The 26,310-nt window shown below is 40.3% G+C and overlaps 1 protein-coding gene and 1 long non-coding RNA gene across 2 annotated transcripts in view; one reads left to right on the top strand and one right to left on the bottom strand.

Moving 5' to 3' along the window:
- The window catches only part of LOC309676103, a 112,693-nt gene that overhangs the window by 73,898 nt on the left and 12,485 nt on the right, over positions 1–26,310 (top strand). The gene's annotated exons all lie outside the window — the stretch shown is intronic.
- ALDH1A2 (aldehyde dehydrogenase 1 family member A2) overlaps positions 5,957–26,310 on the bottom strand; it is a 57,549-nt gene continuing 37,195 nt past the window's right edge. Inside the window, exons 8-13 of the mRNA XM_082488572.1 lie at positions 18,716–18,818; positions 15,594–15,778; positions 14,403–14,567; positions 13,802–13,959; positions 12,893–12,967; positions 5,957–8,245 (exon numbers count right to left, since the gene is read on the bottom strand). Coding sequence (XP_082344698.1) covers positions 8,173–8,245; positions 12,893–12,967; positions 13,802–13,959; positions 14,403–14,567; positions 15,594–15,778; positions 18,716–18,818 — 759 coding nt within the window. The 3' untranslated portion in view covers positions 5,957–8,172. The remainder of the gene's footprint in view (positions 8,246–12,892; positions 12,968–13,801; positions 13,960–14,402; positions 14,568–15,593; positions 15,779–18,715; positions 18,819–26,310) is intronic.

Genomic DNA, 26,310 nt, shown 5'->3' with positions numbered 1-26,310 from the left:
CTCCAAGAGGAGTAGGAATTGAGAAAGTAGTCTGCTAGGGAGAATAAGGAGGAAGAAAACTGGATTGTCCTGAAACTTCGTATGAAAAGAAGACAAATTGGAAGAAGCCCATCAGTTTGTTTTCCTTTGTCAGGCAGAATTAACTGGTGGCTCAACACACTGCACTGCTCTGTGCAATGTGGTTCTTGCTGTTGAACACAGCTTTCACAACTAATGCATGAAATCTACCTTTGTTCTTCTGAGCTTTGTGTACAAAACAGCCGAGAACAGCATTTGCAGTGACTTTGGATTGGTGACTATATTACTACCCAAAAGAAACAAACAGTAATACAGAGGAAAGCATGTTTTTCCCTACTTGATTTTTTAAAACTTTAGAAGCATCGTGAAATCTCTTGGCCAGCCCATAATCCTAAAGCTTTTAGAAACTTTCAGCAAAATGCCCCCACCCAGACAGATTCTGCAGTCAATAGTATGAATTTTGCCTGAAAAAGAATGGGGCCCCAAATGTTTGAAACTGCACACTAGAAGGCTAGCTGGTAATTAGTCTTCCCAGAGTGGACATTGTAAAAACAAATCATTGAGCCATTTGTTGCTGTTCTACCTAAGAACACAGTTAGTTAAAAGAGCCTCTTTGCCAAAACCCTGAGAAAAAGCTCAGGACGTTCTATGTGTTTTTAAAATAGAAATCAACCAGCAACCCTGTCTTTTACCAGAGTTTTTCATGAGCTCTTCTATAATACATGCGCAGTTCGCTACAGGGAAGAAAACAGGTTTGGCATTTCCATAGGAAAGAGCTGCAAGGTGACTTGAAACACTGAGAAACAGCATCGGTTGTGATTTTGTCATCATATTTTTTATGTCTGTTATAATGGAATATAAAATTAACTTAAAACGTTTGTCCCAGAGCCTTGACTATACAGTCACTACAGATGCAGGAGATGAGCGCACCTTTCTGGGTCTTTTTGAAGGACAGCTGGAGCCTACTGTCATTTTCCCACTAGAGCGATCTGAAATGGTGGCATCAGATAGGTTCACAAAGGGGAATCAAATGGGAATTGTGGAGAGGGTCAAATGTTCTGCATTCCCTAAGGAAACGCCTGTAAAAGTCTGTTGTATCAGTGGCATTTCCTGGGCATTTTTTCACATAAATGTCTGGCAAATTGTGTTTGTCCTTGGAAGGCAAATGCTGCCAGGAGAAGGAATTACTGTAGGTTTTGCTGCGGTTTCAGTTATAGGAGTAGGTGGTTCTGTATATATTGATGTGACCAGAGGCCTTGCCAACTTATCAGTCCCCAGGAGCTCCCTAGCAATGGCTTCCCATGTCTTAAGGTGTGCAATACACACTGTGGAGAAACATGGGACAGATGCTCAGAAAAGAGTCCATCACTCCAGTTAGTTTCATGCCAGGACAGAATGGGCATAGCGCTCTCAGCGGCATCACTAGAATTGCTTCCTCGCCTACATCAGACGTGCCAGCCCCTGGCAATCCTGGTGCAATGCAACATCATAGTGTAGGAGCTTTCCTTGTACTGCTCAGGAGCTCCAGGCCACTCAGGAACCACAGATTGGTAGCTCTATGAATGCCCTTTTCATTGGAGACCATATATTTTTCTCCTTAATTTCACAGCCAGGTTGTATTTAAAAGAGGATATGCACGTGATGCTGGAAGAATAAGGCTGAAGAGTATTTGGTGACTTTTCTAGACTTTTTGGAATGCTTGATGTGAATAAAGGCTGTCTGCTTTGTCCCCGTAGCTGTGCAGCCTGGGGACAGGGGATCTTGCTAGCCAGCTCTGAGTGAGAGCCACGCTCTCATGGTGAATGAACGAGCTGGGAGTTCTGACTAGCGGCAGGACCATCAGATGCAAGGGCAATGCTTTAGCCGTCGTCCCTAATCTGCCATTTCTTGGTGGGAGCGAGGACTATCTTTCCATTCAGCATCCTTACCAGAAACCTGAGTGTTTGTGAAGTTCAAAATTGAAAGGAGGCGTCTCTTGCCAGGCACCGACTGTGCTTTGAGATTGGATGTCGAGTGCCAAAGACTGTGGGAGAGGTTTTGGGCCAAAAGAAAGTAGGGAACAGCAGAAACGTCACAAGAGATCCTGCTCTATGTCCCATCTTGCGGTCCCAGGAGAGTCTGAGAAAACCAGTGGCCCATAAACTGGAGCCCTTTTGCCAGGGGAAGCAGTGCAAACACATTTTCTTTTTGGCCGGCAGCAGGAGTGAGCTGCACACAAATGTCTTGCTAATTAAGCTGCTGTAGGAAATGGGAACCCAGCCAAGCATACACAGAGCAGGGAGAAACCCCAAAATGAGGCGAGTTAATATTAGCACAAGTTACACCAACCTCATAATGAGGAACCATAAGGGAGAAGGAGAGGGGCCAAGCAAGGTCATGAAAAATGGCCAAATTGTGTGAATGCATATACAGAAATGCATGAATACTTCAACAAAAGCTAGTGGTGGATGGTTGAGAGGCCGGTGTAACTAAGTTCCTGCTTTGTTACATAGATAAATTGCCAAAGGAAACATTATCCAAACAGTTCTACTTCAAAGGCAAGACGACAGGCTTTGGGGAACTTGCGGTACTTTCAATCTGGCCAATAACCAAGTGTAAAGTGTAAAATATACATGTTTAGGAAGTAGGACACATGCCGTTCAAGACAGGCCTTTCCCATGCTCTCAGACCAGTGCAGCTTCATTTGATGTGCAAATGCATGATGTGTGATCTGTCCTGGCAGCGTGCTGCCTGCCAGCAGCACAAACATTTCACAAGCACCCTTTTGGGTTACTTCAGCCTGCTGTGTGCACAGCCTCCTTGGCAACCTCTGCAGCTGGAGCTTTTCTTACAGTCTATTGCTGTTGTGGTTGCACAATCCAGGTTTATTTAGCAGGTCTCATCAAGTGACTCTAGGCAGATAAAGCCACCTGAAAATCATCCTGGAATTGCAGGATTTGATGTTAGATACTAGGATTGAATGACAATACAAGGTTACAGTAACGCACTGGGGAACATATCTGTAATGCAGATGTCAGTGATCCTTAAGGCAAATTGTCCTTTCTGGCCTTTTGGCCCAGCCTTCCTGGGCATTGGAGACTTCGGGGCATTACAGCTGATGGCAAGGGCCCTTCATAATGTGTTTATAAATGTCACCTGAAATTGGGTGAAATAATGTTCCCTGGAGTGCTTCCTGGTACTGCTGGCACAGCCAAAAATATAAGTGCTGTGCACAGTACAGGACAGCCTCTGCTGTTTGATGAAACTCATCCTGTAAAGCCATGAAAAGTAACAGTGCAAACGCTCACCACAGAGAAGCAGTGGATCGTGAGTGCAGTCCCTCTTTTCAGTAGTGGCTTGGGTGGACTTAAATTTGTTGAGATCAGAAAAAAATAGTTGTGGCCTTTACAATGCCACTGGGCTCTAGAGTACCTGTGCTGGGGGGGTGAGGTTGGCTTTTAGTGAGGGTTCAGGATTTAAATTCAGCTGGCTGAACTGTTTTAGAGCTAACCATTCTTGTGAAGCAGTGGCATATAGATGTGCTTTTTCTCTCCCTCTAACAGTAAGCTAAGGGGATTAGGGACATTATGCAACAGCTCTGGTGACTTACCCCAGTTGTACCAAGAGGCAAGTCACCCTTGTGCCTCCTCTACTCGATGTCTTTGGGACAGATTCTCAGATGTATGTGTGCACAGCCTCTAGGCCTCAATCTTAGCTACCCCAATGTAGCAGCTGTGGCTATGCAGACAGCTTAACCTGCTCTTCCCCACTAAAATGACTGAACTTTCACTGCAGCCAGCTGTAATAATCCATTGCTTGTGTTAACCTTGAATTCCAGTGTGTCGGTTCTGGTCCTCTGAGAAAAATTAGGCAAGTGCTTATTGAAACCAGCATCCCAGCACTCCACGTTGTGCTGTGTGAAAGTGGGACCCCAAGCCCTAGTCGTAGCATATTCTAGCCACACTTTAGCCACATGAAATTATGCCACTACTCTCACATCAGCCTTCTCTATTCTTATAAATGGCCCAACTTCATGCTAAAGTCCCCCACTTTGCTTCGGAAGTTCCTGAGCTTTCTGGCAGAGCCACACATGGTTGGTTCCCTCCCTGATACCTGTGTGCTGTCAGTGGATGCAGAAGATACAGTGAAGATACAGGAAGAATTAATCAAGTGTGTGTTTAACAAGGACAAAGAAGAAAGGTGCATTTTATGCAGCTGGGGTCTAGTGTGCTGAGAGAAGTCTGTTTGAATGGATTGGGAATGCTTAGGGCATCTAATAGCCATAGAGGCTTTTCCTGCTTCTTGATAGACACAGCACTGTGAATATCAGTCATCGTGGTATGAAGTTGTTATGAGAAAAATAACTTCCTGTGTTGATGGACTTACCATGCAGTAAATGGAGATGTATGGATGCAAATGTAAGGTGGTTGTAAACGTAGCTCTCCAGAGCTCTAGGTGTGACCATGCAGAGAGCCATAAGTAAACAGTGCAGTGTATTGTCTTTGACTTCCTCTCTAGCTAGATTGGTGCCCTGAATTCAGTGTTGTTATGGGGTCTCTTTTTTCCAGGACAGAACTGAGAAAGGAGGGCACTGTAACAGTGCCTCTGCATACACAAGGCAAGCTGTTTCATCCTGGCCTCTGGTCGAGGGGAAGAGAAAAAGCATTCTTTGTAACAGGGCACCGATATATGCGTGAATGCTGTTCAAGCTGTAGCAATATCTATTGCTTTGTCTGAAGGCCACAGAAACTAAATGCTTTTTGCTTTTCTTCACATCCTTTTCCCAGAAGAAATGCACAAGTATTTCCAAACTCCCCCTTTATTAGGCCTGTGTACATATTTATTGATACATTTACTTTCAGTGGCTGGGGCTCCACAGAGTGCTTATTTACTGTGGACTGAAGTTTGCTCATTTCATTAGATGACAACGCTCCTTGCTTTCAGTGGGTTCCAGAACAACCTTCCTTCATTCATTTTGCTTTCCTGAGCACCCCATTGCTTGTGCCTATGTGACTGCTTGGAGTGATGAGGCAGGTTGCAAAAAGGTCAGAGATGGGGAATATGGAAAGTACTAATTGTCCACTCACCGTCCCAAGACAGTGTTGTCCATGCCACTAGTTAAACAGAAAGGAAACTCTGCTTGGTATATTCCTGATATCCCAGACTTTCAGGAACAGTACTCGTATTTGAGAATGCAATTTCACTCCTGTTACTAAGTTTTATTCTGTTTTATCCCATCTGTTTTAGTCATTACTTCATCTATTGTCATTGCCTGTAGAGTGTTGATTAAACCAACAGTATTATTCTGTGACACTGAGGTACAACCATTGCCTTCCATACAATGAAGTAGCTTGGCCTTATTAACCAAGTAGTTACTTTATCTAAATAGGCGCCATTTCAAAAGAGGAATGCTGTTCCTGGCAATGGAAGTAACCCTGGAATAAAGGGCTTGCTTAAGGAAGAGTCGTATAGTACCTGACTGAATTTTACTGTCACATAACATTTAGTCTATCCTTTTCCCATTTTGAAATTAAAGACAACTAGACTGTCACTCCATAAAAGATCTGAGTGTTAATTTAATCATCTCTGTGACTCATCTACCGGAGAAAGAAAAGGCATCGTGATTTTTTTAAACATTATCCAAAATTCAAGCTGTGGTGCAGCAGTTTGCAAGGGTGCCCCACTGGTTCTGATGATTTCAGACCTTCTCCAATAGCTAAACTTTATGACCATGAGGGTGAGGATGAACTTTGGCTATGACCTAGATCTGCAATTCACAAGTGTTTTTCATACAGCTGCAATAATATTCCAGAAAATGTAATTGGCCTTGTACTTCGTTCACTTTTGCAAATGAAAATAAAGCTACTGTGAGAGCAGATCTTTTGCTAAGAAAATATTTTTTTAATATTTTTATAGCTCTGTCAACAATAAAGGAGTCTCACAGTCTAAAGTCTTTCTCTAAACCTTTTTAATGGAAAAAACTTCATAGAAAATATCCTTTTACTTTTTTAATAACATATAACTATATACATGATTAAAAACTGTAACAAAAAGCTGCAGGGACTGAAAAAATGTTTTGTTGGATCCATGCAGATGGTACATTTAAAAAAGGATTTCACAAATCCATGTACATCAAATGGAGCTGCAGTGACGGGGTTGAAAAAAATGGCAACTCTATTATTTACCTGAATGTACTGGGAATAAAGCACAGACATACAAAATACACAAAAAGAATACAAAAGAGTACATGTTGTAAATGCTGTTAGCACAGGAAGTTTCTTTTTTAAGTAAATAGGAGAGAAGAAGTAAAATCTCCTTTTTTCACTCTTTATATTGCAGTTTAAAAGATAACTAATCTCTTATTTGCTGTGTTTTGTTTTTCTTAACTCTGGCATACACTACAGTGGGAGTATATGGCATTTGCATTTAACAACTCAGGAATATTTTGATTCATCTCCATGTCTGTGAATGTACTGTCTTTTCTGAATAACATCATGTATACATATTGCTTTAAAAACACATACACAGTTTGACATGAGTTAGAAGAAATACAAAATAGTGAGGGCCACCACACTACAAAGTACTGGATACTCTTGTCCCAATCCAGCAGTATGTTTAAGGACACAGACAACTTCAAATCTAAGAGGAATTCCTCAGAGAGTAAACGAAGTTAAGAATGTGCAGAAATGGTTTGATAATCAGGTCTGGAGTTTTCAACAGTTCGTAGTATAGACTCTGTAGCTAGGAAAACTGTTACACCTGAGGCCATAATTCTGTCCTTACGCAGTGTCCTACACAGTGTGTCCTACACAGTCTAGATTATTTACTGTACTTTTAAAATAATTTTTCTTAATTCTAAGTTAAAACATAACATGAAACCTTTAAAGAAAGTCTGGGGAATCACTTGAGCTCTGCAGCTGGAAAGAAGAAAGAGATGGTGTTTAGTTTGTTAGTTACAAGTTGGAAGAGATTCTATAGGCAGCAGGAAATAATGTGACAGGTTTTAAACACCTCACTTCTAAAAGAACTTGCTCATATTTTTGTCCTGGGCCAAAAAAAAAGAACAGACATAATTGAAAAGTCAGTACCAGCCAGTAAGCTCACCGGAGGCTCACAAGCATGGTGAGGATGGCAAGCCATCATTTAGTAAGAAAATAAAATCAAGCTGAGTTCTTGTCAGGAGGGCTTTTGCTGGGTTCTTCCTGCTGTAACAAATACTTAATGATGCCCAGTGTAACCGCAGGCAGTTTAATAGCAGACAAATAAATGGAGTCTGTGTGTGCATACACTTGTTTAAAAAAAGAAAAAAGGTGAAAACAACAACAGTAACAACAACAACAAAACTAGGCCAGCAGTGAAAGCTGAAATATTCTGTGAAGCCTTGGGATCTGTTCGTGTTCTCCTTAGCACCCTCCCACTCTTGTCTGGCCGTGCTCTTTTGGAAGGCAGGTAAAACCTTGCAAGTTCCTGTAGGTGAGGGAGGATTTTTGCTTATAGCAAGACATAAAGTAATTATGAAAATAAGCTTTGAAAACCAAATCTCTTTGGGTCATGAAAGCCAGATCTCACTGATAAGTATTTGGATTTCATTGTCCATATAATGGTTTAATTCCCTCCCCAGTCTGACCTCTTTATGTGAGCATGCTAATTGGAAAGCTGCCAATATACCAGTTTTTGGCTTGGTACCGTTCAGAGTCTTTTATTTTTTAAGAACATCAAAGATACTTGTTTATGTTGTTCCTTGCTAGCATTGTGGGTATAATCTGGCTTGTAAAGCTCTGATTGAAACTAGACTGTCAGCACAAGGTAGGTCTGTTTGAGAAGGCAACCTGAAAGCAGTAAGACTTATTTTGTTTATTTAAAGACGAGAAAAATGTGTGTGTGCATGCATTTGCATTTAACAGTTTTATAGCTAGAACCATTATTAACAATGCCCAATAGCAATTTTATCTCTTGTTATGATTAGTTTTATAAAGATGTAACAATTCTCAGGAGAGTGAAAACATGCAGAGTTGGTTTGCATTACATATGCAGTTATGTGCCCAGTATATATGTTGCAACTTAATTTCTTAAATATATATTGTGTAACACTTTTTATTCCTGAGTGCTGGTCTCCGTAAGGAATAGAGAGGGTGGCATCATGTGCTCTTCTGCACAATATGGTCATTTGTCATTTTAGGAATTCTTCTGAGGGATCTTTATTGTCACAGTTTTAACTTCGGAATATTCTCTCAATCCACATTCACCCCTAAAAAACAAATTGCAGCATCAGCTTACACCAGACATCAATTCTTCAGCAAGCAAAAACCTGCTAAGTGATTCCTTCACAAAGTTAAGATATCACCTAAAACTCTTGGCATAGGTTTCTGTTGTCCTATGATTTTGTACAGGTTTTCCTTTCATGCCATCTTTCAGAAAACCACAATGTGGAGTTTCAGTTTAGGTCAAAAGAAGAATGGATGGCTCCAGCATTTCATAAGGAGATACAGAATGACATTAAACCCCAAAATACTCACTGTCTGTTGGTGGAACTATTGGGAGTGAATTGATGTCCTTTGTACTTTCCCGACCTTGAAAATGTCCAAACACCAAGATCTACACCGCTGGCCAGTGAAATTACTGCTTATATTTGCACTCAAGGAAGAGAAGGTCCAAACTGAGTACTATGGAAAATGAACTACTCACAACCCTGGATAAAGATGAATTTGACTCCTAACCCACCGATCCTTTTTCCCTGACAAAATATCCAGCAGCAGAAATCAGCATTTGCATGTACTGTGAAAGAGTGGTCAGCCTGCTCAGATTTCCACTAGATTTATGTAGACCACCTCTTTTTGTCTGGGCACAGCATCTCACGTAAGATTCTCTGTACTGCTAGAAGCTAGCGACTTACTAGGTCCACGTCATCTGACACATGGCTCTGAGGGGTACACGTTCTGCCTTGGGTAAATTATGTTTAAGAAATGGGTGTTTCTGAATGCTACGTAGATTTTGTTCTAGTTGGCTCTGGCCTGGCTCATTTCTTGGGCAACTCTGCTGAGGTTTAGAGTGGATATTGCATGGCTCCTTGGGAGTTATGCCTCTCTTCTCTGAAGTATAGGTATTTGCATTTTGTGGTGCACATTTTGAGTAATGAAGTGTGTTGTAGTCAAGTCATTAGTTAAGTTCTAATATGTCTGCTGGATGCTGTGTATGTAAAGCAAACTATGTCCCCACCTCAAAACAGGTACAGTCCAAGCCTAGAAGTAGAGTATCATCTCTTCTATTTGAACTCGTACGAGGATTCGTTTGCACAAGCTCTTACAGACATTTGTTTCTTGGTTAAATTCTTATCCCCACCCCTAAAACACAGACAATACTGCTCCCTTACTTAAATTAACATCTCAAAAGTGCTGACATGCATATCATCTTAGCATGTTTACTATTTGACACTGCCTTCCCTCTGGATCCAGCTGTGTAGAATTTAATGCCAACTGCACCATAAAGAATATTCCAGGGGAATGCCTCAGAACCTCCTTCTAATAAGCATTGCTTTCAGAATGGAGTGAGGGGCCACTGTTCAAAGCAAGTAAAGACCTCTGTATGCCCCCGGTGTTGCATAGCCTACTTATTTACTTAACTTCATTTACCTCTCCACTGTACATTTTACGCAAAATATAACATCAGGGGAGGAACTCCTGGAACCTTCCTTGGAAAGTTCATTTATTTAGGCAGTTTTGAAATCTTTCTGATGTGCGTGTTGGCTTGGTAAGCCTTACATGTGATATAGTGGCTGATATTTAACTCAGACTGATGATTCAGTAGGCATTTTAAGATTTAGCAGAGTCTAAGGAAATATATTAGTAAAAATTTTTTGACATGCGAAATGTTCCCATTGATTTGGACCACCCCATCCCCAGATTTCAGTAGAAAGTGGTAGATTTGTCTCCAAAGAATGACCAAAAACTTTAGCTATTTATCAGACTCAGCTGAGCCACAGAACCATTCCCTTACGTCTCAGTGGAAGCTGTCACCAGGAGCTGCATGGAGCCCAATAACTAATGCTAGTGAGTCTCTCTGTGTGGAAGTTTCTGCTTGATTCAGTAGGGCTGCGGCTTGGCTCCAGACACCTGTTAGACAGACTTTTGCAAGTCAATAGATAACCTAGCCAACAGAATATCCAGTGCCTTTGTGTATGCTCCAGCTGCCAGTTGGTTTATCATCTTGGTCTGGCAAACAAAATTAGATATATTTATTGTCTGTTTCTTCAGCTCAAGGCTTCAGGGCCTTACGCATTTGTTTTCTGCCCGAAAGTCTGGAAGTGGACAACTGTGATGAATTCTAAGGCAAGCGTTTTTAAAAAGTTAAAAAGTTGCTCTTGCTGAATAGGAAGATGGGTTATTCCAGACATTCAGAGCAGAAGAGTCTGTGTTCAATGAAAGGGCTCACTTGACCCCACAGCCTAATACAGAGAAGCAGGGAGCAATAAAGTCCTGTGGCCGTTTTAGGTTGTCTTGGGTTGCAGTTCAGTATCAGAGTAAGAACGAGGGTTTTGTCTGTGAAAAGGAAGGAGCCCACGGGTCAAGCTTGCATGATGCTATCCCTTGGTTGTGTAGGTGTGAGCGAAGGGGAACAAATTGCTCTTCAAAAAGAAATATTACATACTCTTTTCCCTCTCCCAGTCCAAGAGAAAAAAAGAGAAGGAAAAGAATTATAACTCCAAGCCATTCTCCTGCTCGCACTTCTTTTGGGGAATGCAACTACGCACTGCTGTATCTCAGAGCTATCCAGACAATAATAATTCCTATCACATTAAAGGATAGCTCTGAAGTAGAATGGTACCTCCTTCCCTTGACGACATTTGGACAAAGGCCAGAATTTGGGGGAACTCTAATATAAAAAGGACACACGTGGCTATCTGGGATGAGTCAGCTGATGTTTAGTTACAGGATTTAAATATTACGCCACTCAGGCAGTGTTAAGAAGTGTAACTGTAAAAAAAAAAAATCCCTCTTTTAGACTTCTTTAAGAATGCAAGAATATTGTAAGTAGCCTTAATGTAAACAGAAATCAGTTGTATTGTGTACACGAGTTCTGGTTCTCTACTGGTATGCGCATACCCTGCTACATTTTGTGGGAGTGTAAACTTAGTATAGCAGATCTTAACTTTCTGGGTTCATTTTTTCCCCATGTGTGATAAAATCTGTGAATTTAAATGCAGGAACAAAACAAGTCCCCGATAATACAGTGCTAGCATGGACAGCACAGTGGCACAATTATGATCTGGCTGTAACATAGTATTAGCTTAGCAATGACACACATATGTACAGACACTTTCTCTTCTCTTGTTTGTTTTTGTTTGTTTGTTTGTTCTTTAATTGCTGGGCATGACATTATTTATACTGTAAAATGTATCCCTTAAAAACAGGGATCTAAGAAACCATGGCATTTTAATAAAAAAGCATGCATATATTAGTGCAGGGGCGAGGAGGTGAATTAGAAGGTGATATCTGATCAAAGAGGTTCTGAAAGGAGTAGAATAATTACTCATAAATAGGTTTTCAGGCATCTTTGTGAGATAGAGATTGTTGCCATTCCCAACATTTATTGTTTATGATGAATATTTTCAAGCTGTAGGTGGCAATCAAGTGTACAACTACCGTAGATTTTTCCATGGGAGCCGGGGTGCTGCCTGGATTCCCCCCCTTTCAAAAACTCGACGATATCAATATGTGAATACGTTGCTTGCACAGTTAACCTCCCTGAAGTCAATGGGGTCACTCTTGGGTGTCAAGTTACTCATGTGCTCTATCGAGCTTAGTAGTTTTAGAATATTTTCACAATGATAAGAGTTAGATGAGCTGACATATTTATGCCAGTGTGAGATCACCTCATAACTCATGAATGTGGAGAATAGTATGAATGTGTATTCAAAGTATTCCCTAATGAGGGAAAATATTTCAGACTGCATAGGGCTTATTTTATAGATCAAGTTGTATACTTCAACATATTTAAACTTTTAAAGAGTTTGACCTTACTTTAGTTTTACTGCTGAGTTTGCCATTAGTCATAAGCTATTTTGAAAGCTTAGGTGAGACATATCTGGTATACATGCCTCCTGCACAGAAATTAATTGAATCCTTTGTACGCGTAACCAATCTGGGGCTGATGCAATTCCTAAACTTCCTTGTGATTGTAATGAGCATTAAAAACTGGTAAGACTTTAAATTAGGTACATGGGACAGGATTTGAGTGTGGAGCTCCATTTCAAAATATTTGGCACTTAGTTCTAAATGGAATAGGGAAAGACAAAACTTTGTAATGGAAGGTGATTTTTTGAAAGGGATGTAAACATGTTTGTCTATCCTTCTCTAGGCCTGATTTCATTTAACATTGTTCATAAATCTGGAAGAGATAGATAACATTTTAATAAAATTCAAATGCACCTATATTAATAAATGTAGGAAAAAAGAAAGAAAGAAGTAGCAAAAGAGGCTAAATATATGGCAAAACAACTCTGAAACAAGTACACCAAACCAGTCAACAAGCTCACAACAGTACCAAAATTAGACTCTTTCTGCAAAAGTGCTGGTTAATATGGCTAAGAAAAACTTTCAGAAAACACAGGTTGCAAGTTCAGAAAAATACTCAGAAATTTTCAGATCCTCTCAGAATAAGAAGGAGTTCCAGTAACTTCCTCTATGTCCAAAAAAAAAAAAAAAAAAGAAGAAAGAAAATGGTCTTACCATGTAAATCAATTGCATTTAGAACTGGCAATGATTATCAGTCATCCTGTGTTATGCCCTGATCCTCAGAAGGGAATATTTCCCGATCTCAATTTACATGGAGGGATTCACTAATGTTTACTAAGTTGTAGCGCTGAAAACAGTTTAGAAGACAGCAGTGCAGTACTTACATCTCTCTCCCATTGCCAGACATTTTGAATCCTCCAAAAGGACTTTGGGCATTTAAGGCATTGTAGCAATTTATCCTGTAACAGGAAGAGGCATTTAGTCCAACTGTGCTGCCAGCAAGACCTTTAGATAACTCAGGGAGATGCTGAAACCTGTGGAGCTAAGGACACTGTATACCTCTTAGTAATAACAAATTTGTCTAATGTTGTAAAGAAATGGGGGATTTATGCCACAAAACCAACACTCTGCTCCTTAATCATAAGGAGAATGGGATTTGGCCTGTGAGGATTGGAGGAGGGCACTGAACACTTGGTCGCAGCTCCAGTAATGAACTGTTTATCTGCAGACAAACCTCAGTGCCAGTTTATAACACAGAGCTATTAGATTTGAAATTGTCCTTTTTATCCCTGATTCCACATGAATCTTTAGTTTACCCAGGCTTGACATACCAAATTGCAAGCTATTAAACTCTAGAAGTGGTATTACCTATTCCTAAGGACTAGCGAGAAGAGGTGTCCTCTTAGTTCCTTAGTGTTGTAGAAGTTGTAGAAGTGTAGTGTTGCAGAGTTGTACATGACTTTCTGCCTTTAGCAGAAACCTCTCAGGATTTCTCTGTTCCACAAAACGGATTCTTTATACTCTGCTTTGTTTGTTTTCAGTAATGCCATTCAGCAGTGTGGCTGCCAGGCTAATGGGAAGCAAGGCACTTCCCAGTTTTCAACAGCATTCACCTGCAGTGGGCAGAGTCACACCACCTCCCTACAGCTGTTCCGTATCTTGGTTTTTGATTCACCACTAGGATGGTCTAGGTAAACATTTTTCAGACAAAGGGTGCAAAGCTGAGGTGCCATAATGATAGTGAGTCAAACTCTTTATCTCCAAGAGCATGAGTGTGATAACTTCTGCCTTACCAGACTGTCCCAGCCTGCATTGCTGAAGAGACTGTCAGGGCCTTGTTTATGTCATTTGTAAAGACAGCAGCCACCAGCCCAAAATCAGAATTGTTGGCTCTCTCTATAACTTCATCCATGGTTTTAAATCTCAGTATTTCTTGAACAGGCCCAAAAATCTGCAACAAAGATTAATCATTAATTAATAAAACAGCCCACTCAGAGGCATTTTATTCCTGTTTTTTTCTGCTTTTTTGTCTTCTCTCTCCTGTTGTACTCTTTACAAATTCCCACAGCAATGTTCAATAGTGATAATAGCTGTCTGTAAAATTGCATGAATTTCCCAAAGCAGTTGTCTCAGTGGAACTCAACCATTCTTCCCTTATCTTGTCTTTGAGGTCTGAGACTTTACAGCCAATGACAAAAATTGAGCTTCTTTACCCAACCGATGTCATCAGTTGCTGTCTGTATAAGGATTTCTGGAAAGATATTACTCTTTTTTTTTTTCTTTTAATATAGTGGTAATTTTAATTGTAAAACTTTTGTCTCAGAAAGTGAACAAAAGAAAAAAAAAATCATGTTTAGGACATTCTAAAATGATCTTGCCCGTGTGTGTGAATACCTCCTCCTTGGCAATCCGCATGTCATCTGTTACATTGGAAAACACCGTAGGTTCAATGAAGAAGCCCTTTCTTCCTAGCCCTTTACCCCCACATTCAAGTTTTGCTCCTTCAGTAATGCCGCTTTGAATCAGTTCCAAGATCTTGTTGTATTGTTTTTTATCAATCTGAAAGAGAGAAGAAGCCGTTTTGCTTCAGTGGTGCCTAGTGATAGGACAAGAGGTAATGGACACAAACTTGAACACAGGAAGTTCCATCTAAACATGAGGAGGAACTTCTCTACTTTGAGGGTGGCAGAGCAGTGGAACAGGCTGACCAGAGAGGTTGTGAGTCTCCCACTCTGGAGAAATTCAAAACCCGCCTGGACACCATCCTGTGCAACCTGCTCTAGGTGAACCTGCTCTGGCAGGAGGGTGGGCTAGATGATCTCCAGAAGTCCCTTCCAACCCCTATCATTCTGTGATTCTGTGACTTGCAGACCATGCACCTGACAATCAAGTCAAAATTCGTTTTGTAGGTAAGTCATGTCCCATTGAGTAGACTCATGCTTATATTCACTGTTCTTTGAGTTGGAGATGCCAAAAATGTACAAATAGCTGCTGACTGTAACCTAGGGCTCAGTCGTCTTAAGGATGTGTCCCCTTATGTATGTGGCTCAACCCACATTCTTGCTAAGCAATCTGGTTTATAAGCATAAACAAAGTAGATCATCAGGTTTTGGCCCAGCTTAACTTCCTGAAAATGGTATAAGCCTATCTAGTTATTAGTGGCAGGAACATTTTCTAACGATCTGTTTCTAATTGTGCCCATTTTTTGCTTAGAGTTCCTGTCTCTCTAGTGGTCTACAAGCACAGTTATGGTTGTAGACAATTCTTGAAAGTAAGTGCCCACAGACACTTTTGAGAATTTCTCACGGTTTACAGCGGTATCTTGGGGTGCTGAAGATCAGAATCTTGCTGTTAAAGATAGGAGGCAAACTTGCTGATATTTAAAGATGAGAGTTTTTACTTAACAAGAAGCACCTTTGAGCTGCACAGATTATCTACTCCTTTAGAATTTTAATCTTGAAAATGTTTATCATGTCAGCTACCCTGGACTGTGAGTGAGTATGCAGTGACTGACCTCTGTCCTAGTAGAGATTCAATGCTTCCAGGCACCTTCTGGGCTGTAGAGCCGAAGCACCATTCCTTTACCTGTGGACCTTGTTCTGTAGTTGGGTCAAAAGGACTCCCCACAACTCTCCTCTTTGCACGTTCTACGCTTCTTCTAACAAACTCTTCATAGATTGATTCTTCCACATAAATCCGTGAGCCTGCAGTGCAGCATTGACCTTGATTGAAGAAGACCCCTTGGTGAGCTTGTTCCACAGCATAGTCCACTAAAAAAACAAGACAGCGTATGTTGCTCTGAAACATCGTAGACGCATGTGCTATTGCACCACTGTCATGTGTATTGCATAGTGCCACATTCCCAAAACTTCAAAGCAGAAGTAGGATTTGGTTAAGAACAGTGACCTAATCAAAACATACTATCGTCGTGTTGGGTCATAAATGGAGATGATTCATTTCATTTTGTGTCATAATCCCTGTGAAAATGCGTAGTTTTTAAACATGTCTGAAGCTGTTTTTTTTCCCCATTTATTCCACCCTGGACACAGCTATACTGGGAGGGATATTAGGAGCATTGCAACTGTTTCAGAAATACTAGATTGCAAGGGACACTTGGGACTTGAGGCATCATCTAGGTAAAGAAGGGTCCATAGATAATACATTCCACATGCCATCTCGTGACACAGGCCACGAAATACTAATATCCTACTGCAAAAATTAAATCGAGACAGTGCTTTAATACTCTACAGGAGTGGGGTATGCAAGAACAACTTCACCAATGTCTTATATGCCAGCAGCATGTAATTTATCAACTAAAACTCTTAAGAGACCCTAGGGATCAGGTTGTGCCCCATATTATAGAAGTCTCTGACTGGGGTCAAAGGAGATGGGGTCAAAGGAGAGGAAAATTTGGCTGTGATCCCAAGTTTGCACTTGGTTTAATACTGCGTATTGTGAGAATTGCAACCAACCAAGTACTTGAAAGAATTTGACTTTGATAATAGCAAGACATATCCTTCCCAAAAAGCCAGATTATTTTTCTGAAAGGCAGAAACACCTTCTTGGCGTATGCAGGTGATCGGGTAAGGCTTTAAAAATATAGGTCAATTATAGAACAATCAACTCTTGATTTCTACACTAACATCCTTGGAGGTACAACTAACAAATCCCTTCTCCAAGCAGGAGGGAGGATCCAGTCATATTTAGACATTCAGAGCTAAATCCGCTCATTGGGTATAATAGCTGACTAGACAAGAATATTGAATTCATCCTTAAACAGTGTTGCCATACAACACTGTAATATCTCTGTTACCAGCTGTAGCAATTTGGAACACTGCTTAAAGTATAATCTTTTATGGAATAAACAAAGCAATGTTTTTTTACTTTCAGCACATTGTAGACAACTCCATCTAAAAGAAATGTCTTATTCTGCCCTCAGTGTGGTCTTGAAAAAAAATTATATAGGGTGTTCCCTGGACCACATTCAAATTTTCCTAGGCAGCTCTATGGAGACTGAAAACACTAGTGGATAGACCTGATTAACTGATGTTTCTTACTCTGTTGTTAACACAGTTTTTCACCGTGGGCTCTAACCATTCGTCTCTGGGGTTTTTTCTGCACTAAACTTTCAACAGCTTTGTCATGCTTTCTGCTAACTTTTGGCACACAGTGTTCCTCAAAACGAACAAACAGCTCCTTTGGAATGGTGAGCAAATTTTCTGCTGTTCTTAAATAATCAGAGCTTTGAAGTCTGAATCTCAGGTCAAGTGCTGGTGGTTGTAGTTATGGGAAGACCAGAGAGCTTTAGTATGATATACTGTGGAACTGACAGCCCTGAAGAAGACTATGGTCCCTTCTGTGACCTGTTCTCCTGTTGCCTGCAACTTCTCCCCTGGTCCTCAGCCTTATTTGGCAGATACAGCAAGTCACAGATAAACTACAGCTCTGTGTGGGCAGCTAGGAGCATTTCTCCTTCCCCTGTGGAAAGCCATAACACAGACCTGCCCCCAACATATATTACTCTACTAGAAGTGTTCAGGTGATCCAGTCTGAGTTAGTAGGTGAGGGACGTTTGAAATGTGGTGATTTCTGGTGGGAGATGGAGATGAGTAACTGGGGTAGAAGGCTGTAACATCTGCATCTGGCTCCAGGAGCCTTTTTAGCTTACCAGGATGACTGTGGCTGTAATTTAGACCCCCAACTTTGTAAAACATATCTATATAGAAAAGCTGCTGAAAGTTCTCAAGCTTTCCATAGTCTTTCAGACATTGGTAAGTTTTGAAAACGAATATAAGATTGTAACCAACTCTTGTAATTCTTGCCATTCAGAATCATTCTTCTATTCACTTTCCTCTTTTAAATTAAAAGATGAAATCCTTATATGTCTATTTATTTGGGTTGCAAAGTTCTCAGAAAATGCATTGAGTACAGTGTGCCTGCATACAGCCTAAAACAATAGCCCAAAGCAAGGTGTGAACTGTCCCATTCATCTTAATGGGGTGTTAACTTTAAAACCTCCTGCGGACAATTTAGATATCAACATTTTTAACTATTTCACTGCTGATCGTTTAAGCAGAAACTTGCAGTTTGAGTTTTTATCGTATCCTAAATGGCTGTCCTGTACCTTCTCAAGTGCCAAAAATCTCAGCTGCACAACACGATCCAGTTGCCAAAATCTTCAGCTCCCTGCTGACAGTGGCAATGAGGATTTCAATAGACAATTTTTCAATTGCAAAAAATAAAAAAATGGAATAATATCCATTTATAGCTACTATCAAACCAGCTTAACAAACGACTACTGCACTGACTAGGTTAGCAACTCAAGTGTAAATTAAATCTCTCCCTTTTTATAATTGCTGTGAAGCAAGAAAAAAAAAAATCACAGAATTTCCAGATTTAAAGCACTAAACCACCTTGCTACCTTGCTGCAGAATTTAGGATGACAAATGCGTATGGTATCATGTCTGTATGCTTGGTTATAACTTTTTTCTGTTTTCTTGTCTCTGAATCTGTGGGTTCAAATGTTGTCTTTTTATAACAAATATCACACCTTAGGCTGCTTCTGTAAGGTTAAAAAGAGCAATTAGATACAGCTATATTAGTCCATTTCACATTGTATGAACCATATACCCTAAAATGAAAAAAAAAAAAAAAAAAAGACACCACACAAACATGTTTTTAAGAAAAATATGGAAGTGCTGACTTACAATCAGCATCTGCAAAAATAATGTTTGGGCTTTTCCCACCCAGCTCCAGTGTAACTCTCTTCAAATTACTCCTTCCAGCTGCTTCTTGGATCAGCTTCCCAACCTGAAAGGAAATGGACACACATTTTACAGGGAATGTAGTCATACAGTTCACTTTAACAGCCAATGTTGGCTATCACTGGAACTGAGCTTTACATAATCCAGCAGGTTCTTCAATCCAAACAGATTCTCATAAGCAGTGGACAGCTTTCCAGGTTTTTTTCTAGAAACTGAGATGGGATAAGGCACAGCCCAAAGTGTTTATACCCTTCACCCATTTCTATCTATGCTAAAAAAGCTTGGGGCTTTCTTTTAGGGTGCTTTAGGAGGACCGAATTAAAAATCGGAAATTGGTGTAACTAGAATTAGTTCTATGCAAACTAGTGGCATCTTCTCAAGGTTTTAGATACCATTATTAAGAGGTTTAGGTATATAATTTTTAGTGGGAAAAAAAATAGATCTGATATCTGAGGATGTATTAAGCATGTATTAAACTTAATAATTCATTAGTTGTAACTGCTATCATACTGCTTTATATAGTCCAGGCCTTAGTTACCCCAGATGATCCCTGCTTTTAGAATTTATTTCACTCTTGTGCTTATAGTTACAAAACTGCTAGCCAACCTGTTGGTAGGAGGGCATTTGTTCTCCTCAAAATACAGTTCTTGGTGCCCAAAGGTTTAAGTACTTTGACCATGAAATCATGATCCAGAATATGTCAAATTCTGATGAAATCATCAGCCTTTTCTGCAGGATTAACAGCACACAGCAGAATACCAAGTAGGGCGAGAAGTCACAAAAGCACCATCCCAGACCTGACCCTCAGCTGCACTACAGATAATCTTAATATGGGTTGAGGAGGTCAAAAGCACCTCCAGAATGTCTGTGTAGATTGTGGGGTCAGCTGGAGCAGAATGCAGCCCTGTGGCTGGAGCAGCCGCAAATTGCAGATCTCACCAAAGAACATGAGCGTAGATTAAATGGAGAAGCAATCTGACAGCTACGTAATTGAACAGTTGGAGAGGCAGCTGTGCTCCCTGGAAATTCTCCCCTCCCTGGATCAATGATCCAAAATAGATCAGATTTTATATTGTTGCAGTGTAACTATGGCCATTTTGCAGCTAAGGAAGTAATCACAGGTAGATTTAGGCCCCTACACAGTAAAACACAGGATTAAAAGTATCTGTTGAATATTGAGAAGCTTGAGAACCTTGGTAAGTGCTTTCTTTTAACTGGGACGTGTTTTAAGGTCACAGAGAAAGTTAGATATGAGTCCAGTGCTGGACTTTTTTCTCCACGTAGTACTCCGTTCTCTGTAGCTCTTTCCTATTTCTAAGCTCAGGTGAGTGAGATTCCCTGCAGTAAGGGGTTAATGAATGAGAAGCTGAACCTCTTAGAGAACTGAAGGCAGTCCGCTGGAGAAAGTTAAGTCAGCACTGGAGTAATCAGAAAGCAAATGAAACAGAAACCAGGGCCCCCACAGAAAAAACAAAGCAAAAACCCCACAGGATAATGAAGGAATTGTCAACCACTTCATGTGCCTTTGTGATTAACTGTTTATCTGGTGATACCACAGTCAAGTATGACTGAGGTTATTTCTTTAAAAATAAAAAATATAAAAAATTTGAAATTAGTTTCTTTTCTTTATCCCTGTATTGACGGAAAGGGGTGTTGACATTATCATGAAATTCCTTGCATATCCCCTTAATTGGAGCTGATTTTATTGCTATGTTTGACTGACAGCCAAAGTGAACATGAAAAAGAAGAACTTTTCTGCCCTCCACCCCCACCACATACATCGAGCACGTCATCTGGAAATTCCAATCTCTCAAATTTGCTGAAAGTGTACACTGGAAACCAGTGAGAGTGCTGTGTTTATAGCCCGTGCCAGCCAATGCCATTCACACCCTCACTCCCCCTCTCAAAGAACAACCACCACCTATTTCCCGTCAAAAATTCACAAAGAGCAGAACAGACCAAGGAAGCCAGAGCAATGTGTCCAGCCCACCATCTCAGCCTTCCATTTTCCTACTTTAACGTCAAAACTCTTTTGTCCGTGTAAGTAAAGATTTTGAAAGGATTGTATGCAAACAAGTGATTGGCAAATATACAAGTCCAAATATTATGTATATGGCAAATATAAAAGTCCAAAGGGCTTGGAGACAATGGTGTTAATTTGGAAAAGTATGGTCCAGAGTATTGTTAATACAGGGAGGTTGTTGTCAAGTTTCCACGTATAAACTTAACAGACAGCTTCGCTGTGTCCTCCCTGTTAGAAAACAGTGTAGACATCAGGATGGTAGGGCTCATGCTGATCAGCATTTTTGTTCACTGTACTCCTATTGTGCCCTATGCACTTACAGGTTGAGAAAAGTCTTCGGGAAGGCACCAGCGCTGTGATTATTCAGTGACAAAGGCAGCCTTTTGTGACTGACCTTCTCTTTATGGAGAAAGACAGCATGAAAGGGATAAGTGATAGTGTTCCAATCTGTATGGTCTTTCAGTACATGCTTCCTGTGGTGTCTCTCAGCTCTATCTGTGAGCTCCCAACAGGCAGTACAGCCTTGCGAGGGAACACTGGAAGAGAGGACTCCCCCACAGATAATGGAGCTGTGTGATTATTCAGCAGGAATGTTGGCAGAGAAAGCCCTGACTCCCCATCCTTGTTTTGAATAGGCTTCAAGATTGATATCAGGAGTATCCCTGGATAGCTCGTGAAGCACCATAACCTTGTAAGTTGCATGGAGAGTGAGGCAGATGTAATTTGGCCTATCTCAAAGAAAACAATTTGTTATTCAGAACAACAACAACAAAAAAGATTAAAGAAGCATTTTGCGGCACCCCTGTGCAAAAAAGCTACTTGAAGAATAGTCCTGGAAGGATCTGTTTCTGGACTGTGAACTATGACATTAGGCATTGAGAGTGCATCAGGATATAAAACACTTGCTTATTGCTTATGTATGCCTTCTGTGTTTGGAAGTTTAATGTCTCTTTCAAAAGGAGGCTGACACAGTCACATTTAAATACTTCGTGCGGAAATTCAAAGAAGTCCGTTGCCTTTCATGTTCTCTTAATATTCTGGTTTCAGACAAAAATCAGTGTTTCGAAATGGTACAGGTGGGTTTGCCTGTTACTTTTAAAGCACTGGAAGTCTCACAAGTCAAAAAAAAAAAAACTCCAAGGTTTGTGATACTTCTTCTACAGCACTGTCAGAATGTCTGGCTTCTCTGGTCTGAACTTTCCTTTGATCGCAGATCCACATTAAGATGTTAGGGAAGACCTGAACGTAGGGTAACAGCAGTCTAGCTGAACAGCAGATAATTTTCTTGCACACTGCCACAGACAAGACTGTGGAGTTAAGACTGTATCTACAGTATCTGTTAAGACTACATAGATTAGAAGATTCCATGAACAGCGCAAAAATTGTCAGAGGAGACACATCTTCAGTTACTTAGGCATTTTAAGTAAACGGGCTGCCCATCTTTGCTATTAGACCTTTCTTGGGATATTGAGAGGATATCTCAAGATATTCTGTAAGTCTAAGTGTTTTAAGTTACAAGAGATTAAATTTTGGGGAGATGGTATAATCAGACAGAAAATGTTTGTTTTTTCTCTGTTTTCTAGAATTGCAGTTTTCTCTCTACAGCTGTTGGGGCACTGCACGTCAGCGTTTTGGCAAAACCTTCAAACCCATGCTGCTGCTTACTTAGTCTGTCTGATTTTTTTTTTAAATTCCAGATTGTATGCAAAATCTTTCTGAGAAATATTTTAGGACCGCATGGCATGTTCAGGGCGTGTCTCTAGTGAAGACAAGTGAATTTTGAAATATTGACATGAAAAAGAGCAACTTTATTTGACTGTGCAATGCCCTGTATGAGAATCAGCCCTGCAAAGAGCATAGTGAATAGCGCAGCACAAGTAAAAAGGCAATCCCAAACAGAAATTCCTGGAGAGAATCCTAAGATATAAATGGCTTATTTGTTCCTTGGGTTAAATCCTGGCCCCATGGAAGTCTGTGGCTAAACTCCTGTTAACTTTTGACGGGGCTGATACACCACCCTATTTGTTTCAGTTTTAAGAAGGCGAATCCTTTTGACGTATATCCTTTATAGGCAAAGAGGCACAACAGTTGTCCAAGGACAGTTCCCTAAATTCTACCAAAAACACCAAGGAAGGAAAAGAGAAGCAACTACTTTTCATTCAGGAGGCACAAGCTATCCAAAATATGATTCAGCAGAAGCAAGAATGAATGATAATGTAGCCTCCATAAATCCTTCTTATTTCAAACTGGGCATGTGTGTAGCATGGTAAGCTAACTGTTGAACTCTCAGAGCAGGTCAAATCACCTTTGGGATTCTTATTGCCAAAGTAGAAAATGGCAGGATGTAATTCTTCATGATATCCAAACCCCGCAAGGGATCGTGTGATCCAGGAGAGCTGACACAACCCACTGCTCGTGCAGTAGGTAGACATTCTGTCTACATCGTGCATTGTGACATTCATCTCACTTCGGAAATGAAAGGAGAATCCTGCTGAGTAAATTAGAATCAGTGGTAATACAGCTGTTCGCTACAAACATTTGTTTGGCATGAATCAATCTCGACTCTCCTGTAGTTTGCTTTGATGGTCTCTCTAGTATCTTGTTGACTAATGATGAGATCATGGTTTGTTAATCTAAGTGCATAAAGAAAACATTCTGCCAAGCAAAATGCAGACTCTTTCGCTGGGGTTTATTGCAGTTGTTTATAGACCTTTTGTTTACACAGGCATCCAAACCAATTTGTTGGATATTTATTTGGGTTACTCCAGAGAACTGCATGAACACAGACCTGAACCCTATCTTTAATCTGTCTGCATTTTAATGGGACACAGTTTGAACAAAGTGGAAACCAGCCACTTAGAATACTTTTCTTGTTGGCCAGCGCTTCAAATGTTTTGTGTGCTATCTGTAATTGCCATCTTGAGAGCGTTTTAACAATGGGAGAGAGTCGTAAGCCACTCTGATTTGGAGGTAACACAGTTGTTTTTGAACAGAAGTTATTAGAACTCATTAAACTTTTGCAACAAGCAAAATACAGTTTTTAATCCAGCCAGTGCTTTAAATGCACAAATTTTTAAATACATAAGTTCTTGCTCTCCATAATCATCTCTAATCTTGAACTGCGAACTACTGCACCCAACCATTCCACGTGCACCAGGAATTTACAGGTACCCAGTTCCCATTCAAATGGAGCACACGTATACAGACATGGCCAGACAGCTCACACCAAAGTGGCTGTATTTGCAAAGCTTGTAACTGAATTCACAGATTTGAGTGGAAATAAAGGCAAATGAAGAGTAAACCAGCTTTTTATGGCTGCTTTTCTCTGCTATTTCAAGGCCTCTCACCTTTGCTACTTAGCAAAAGTTCTTTCAGAAAATGAGAAGGTATTGTGAAGAACCTGTCTGCATTTCTGATATGTGTAAAAATTGTCCCCTCAGCAGCACTTGTCCTGGAAATAAATAAGGTCCGCTGTTCATTTAACTGGGGAAGAGAAGGGACTTGTGTAACCTCTCCTGTACTTCTGAGCTCTGCAGCCCAACAGCAGACACACGGGTAAGCCAGACATCCTGACTTTGGATCTGTTCTTAAGCTCAGAAAATATAAATGACTGAGTTTTATTTTAATTAAATTGTTGCTAGTAATTTTTTAAAAGGAACTCAAATAGATAGGAATACATGGAACAGTGCAGAAGCTGAAGCCAAGAGGGGCAGAGTGAAATGGAAAAACATGTGTAGTGAACTTTACAGGACCACTCCCAAGGTCCTGGTGAGTGAGAGTTTCACCCTACAGCTAGCAACCAGAAAGATCAAGGAGAAATACAGTATGATGTAATGAGATATCTAAATTGATTTGGGGCTTTCAAGGGAAGGTACGAAAGGGATAGGAGCAAGTGTTGACATGGTCAGATTGGCTGGAAGAAAGATTGGGTTTGGCAGTTTAAGTTTCATCTGATTGTGGAAAATGAGGAAAAAATGTGTCAGTGAAGCCTGAGAGGAGACTGCCATAATTAAGGAGGATCATGGATTAGCCCTGGTTCACGAAAAACAACACAGTAAAAATAAACACTTTTGTTAAAATGCCCATATCAAACAAGCTGCTGAAGAATCTGAATCAAAGCAAGCAGAGAAGCCAAGAAAGCTGCTGGAATCTAAGAAGGCACAGTATTTTTAGGCTTGCTTTCATACTCAGTATGGTTTTCTTTCTTTCAGTGTGACAGTTGTCAAAGTGAAATTCATAGCCTGCCAAGTGTCTGCAGAACCTTTCCTAGTAAGCTGTAGAGGGAAGAGTTTTGAGAGCCATGCACTAGGGGACCAGGAGAGGAGGTGATCCATGGGAGGGTGTTTCATAAGAAGTAGAGACTACTCTTTTAATGTGTGTGAGCTAACCATAAAAGGAGGGGTCAGAAGGAAAGAGGGAGAGAAGGGGAATTTAAACAATGATGGTACCACAGAAAAAGAGGTCTTTATGATTTTTCACATATTATTTGGGGGTGTGTGTGTGTGTGAAAAGTAAACAGTGGTACTTAAAACAATTTTCAAAGCACTAGAGAATCTAAGAAAGTGAAAAGAAATAGGCCTCTCAACAGTCAGGAGTTTCCAGAGGGACTGGACTAATGCATGGATGACAAAGCCATTGGTTGCTATTAAATACAATTGTCCACGTGCACTTTCGGGCTCAGGAAGTCTTTAAACTGTTGATTACCAGAAGCTGTGAGGCCACAGCAAGGGAAGGATCACTCTACACATGCTCTTTTCTTCTATAAGCATCTGTTACTGGTCATGTTGCAAGATAAGGTGCTAGGCTGGATGGATCTTTGGTGTGGCTACGTCAGGCTTTATTGAGTTAAGGTCATGAACTTGGCCTTTTGGATCATATCCGTATGGATTGGATTCTACAAATTTTGGAAAACATTAGCATTACATTTTTTTGTAGGAAGAGCAGCCTGTTTTCTGCCTTTAAAAAACTTTGCAGGAAATAGATAATCAATAGTCTGGTTTTTGTAATTTTTACAGGCAAATGGGGAGTTTTCGTTAGCCATACGCACATACTGCAAGGAATTTATATTTTTGTCCAAAATAATGGCATGGTGAAAGTTTGAGAAAAACTGTGCTACCTACATCTAAACTTGAAGATCTCTGCTTTTGTACTGTTAGGTTTTACCATTAACTCACTCTAGTTGAAAGTATTAACTGCCTTAACTAGCACCCTAGCACCTGGATTGAAATGGGGGAATGGAAGTTTATATCGTGGCATTTATATATCTGATGGCTATTGGAAATCCACATCACTGGAGTGTACAGCTGATATGCCTCAGACAAGATCAGAGAGACAAAATATTTCCATTATTATTATTATTTCATTAGAAATTGAAATCTGTTTTGGAAAAGTCAAAGACTCTATAGTACAGCTCATATCGCAGCATTGTGTTTAAAACGTTACAATGTTGACTTGCTGTTACAAAAATTCAGTGTTACAGGAAATCAGAAACAATATGGAATAGTTTACACTAACT

Source organism: Vanellus vanellus (assembly GCF_965231255.1).
Source record: "Vanellus vanellus genome assembly, chromosome: 11".
Lineage (NCBI taxonomy): Eukaryota > Metazoa > Chordata > Aves > Charadriiformes > Charadriidae > Vanellus > Vanellus vanellus.
Note: the sequence above shows the minus strand (reverse complement) of the source record. Positions and strands in the feature narration are given on the sequence as shown.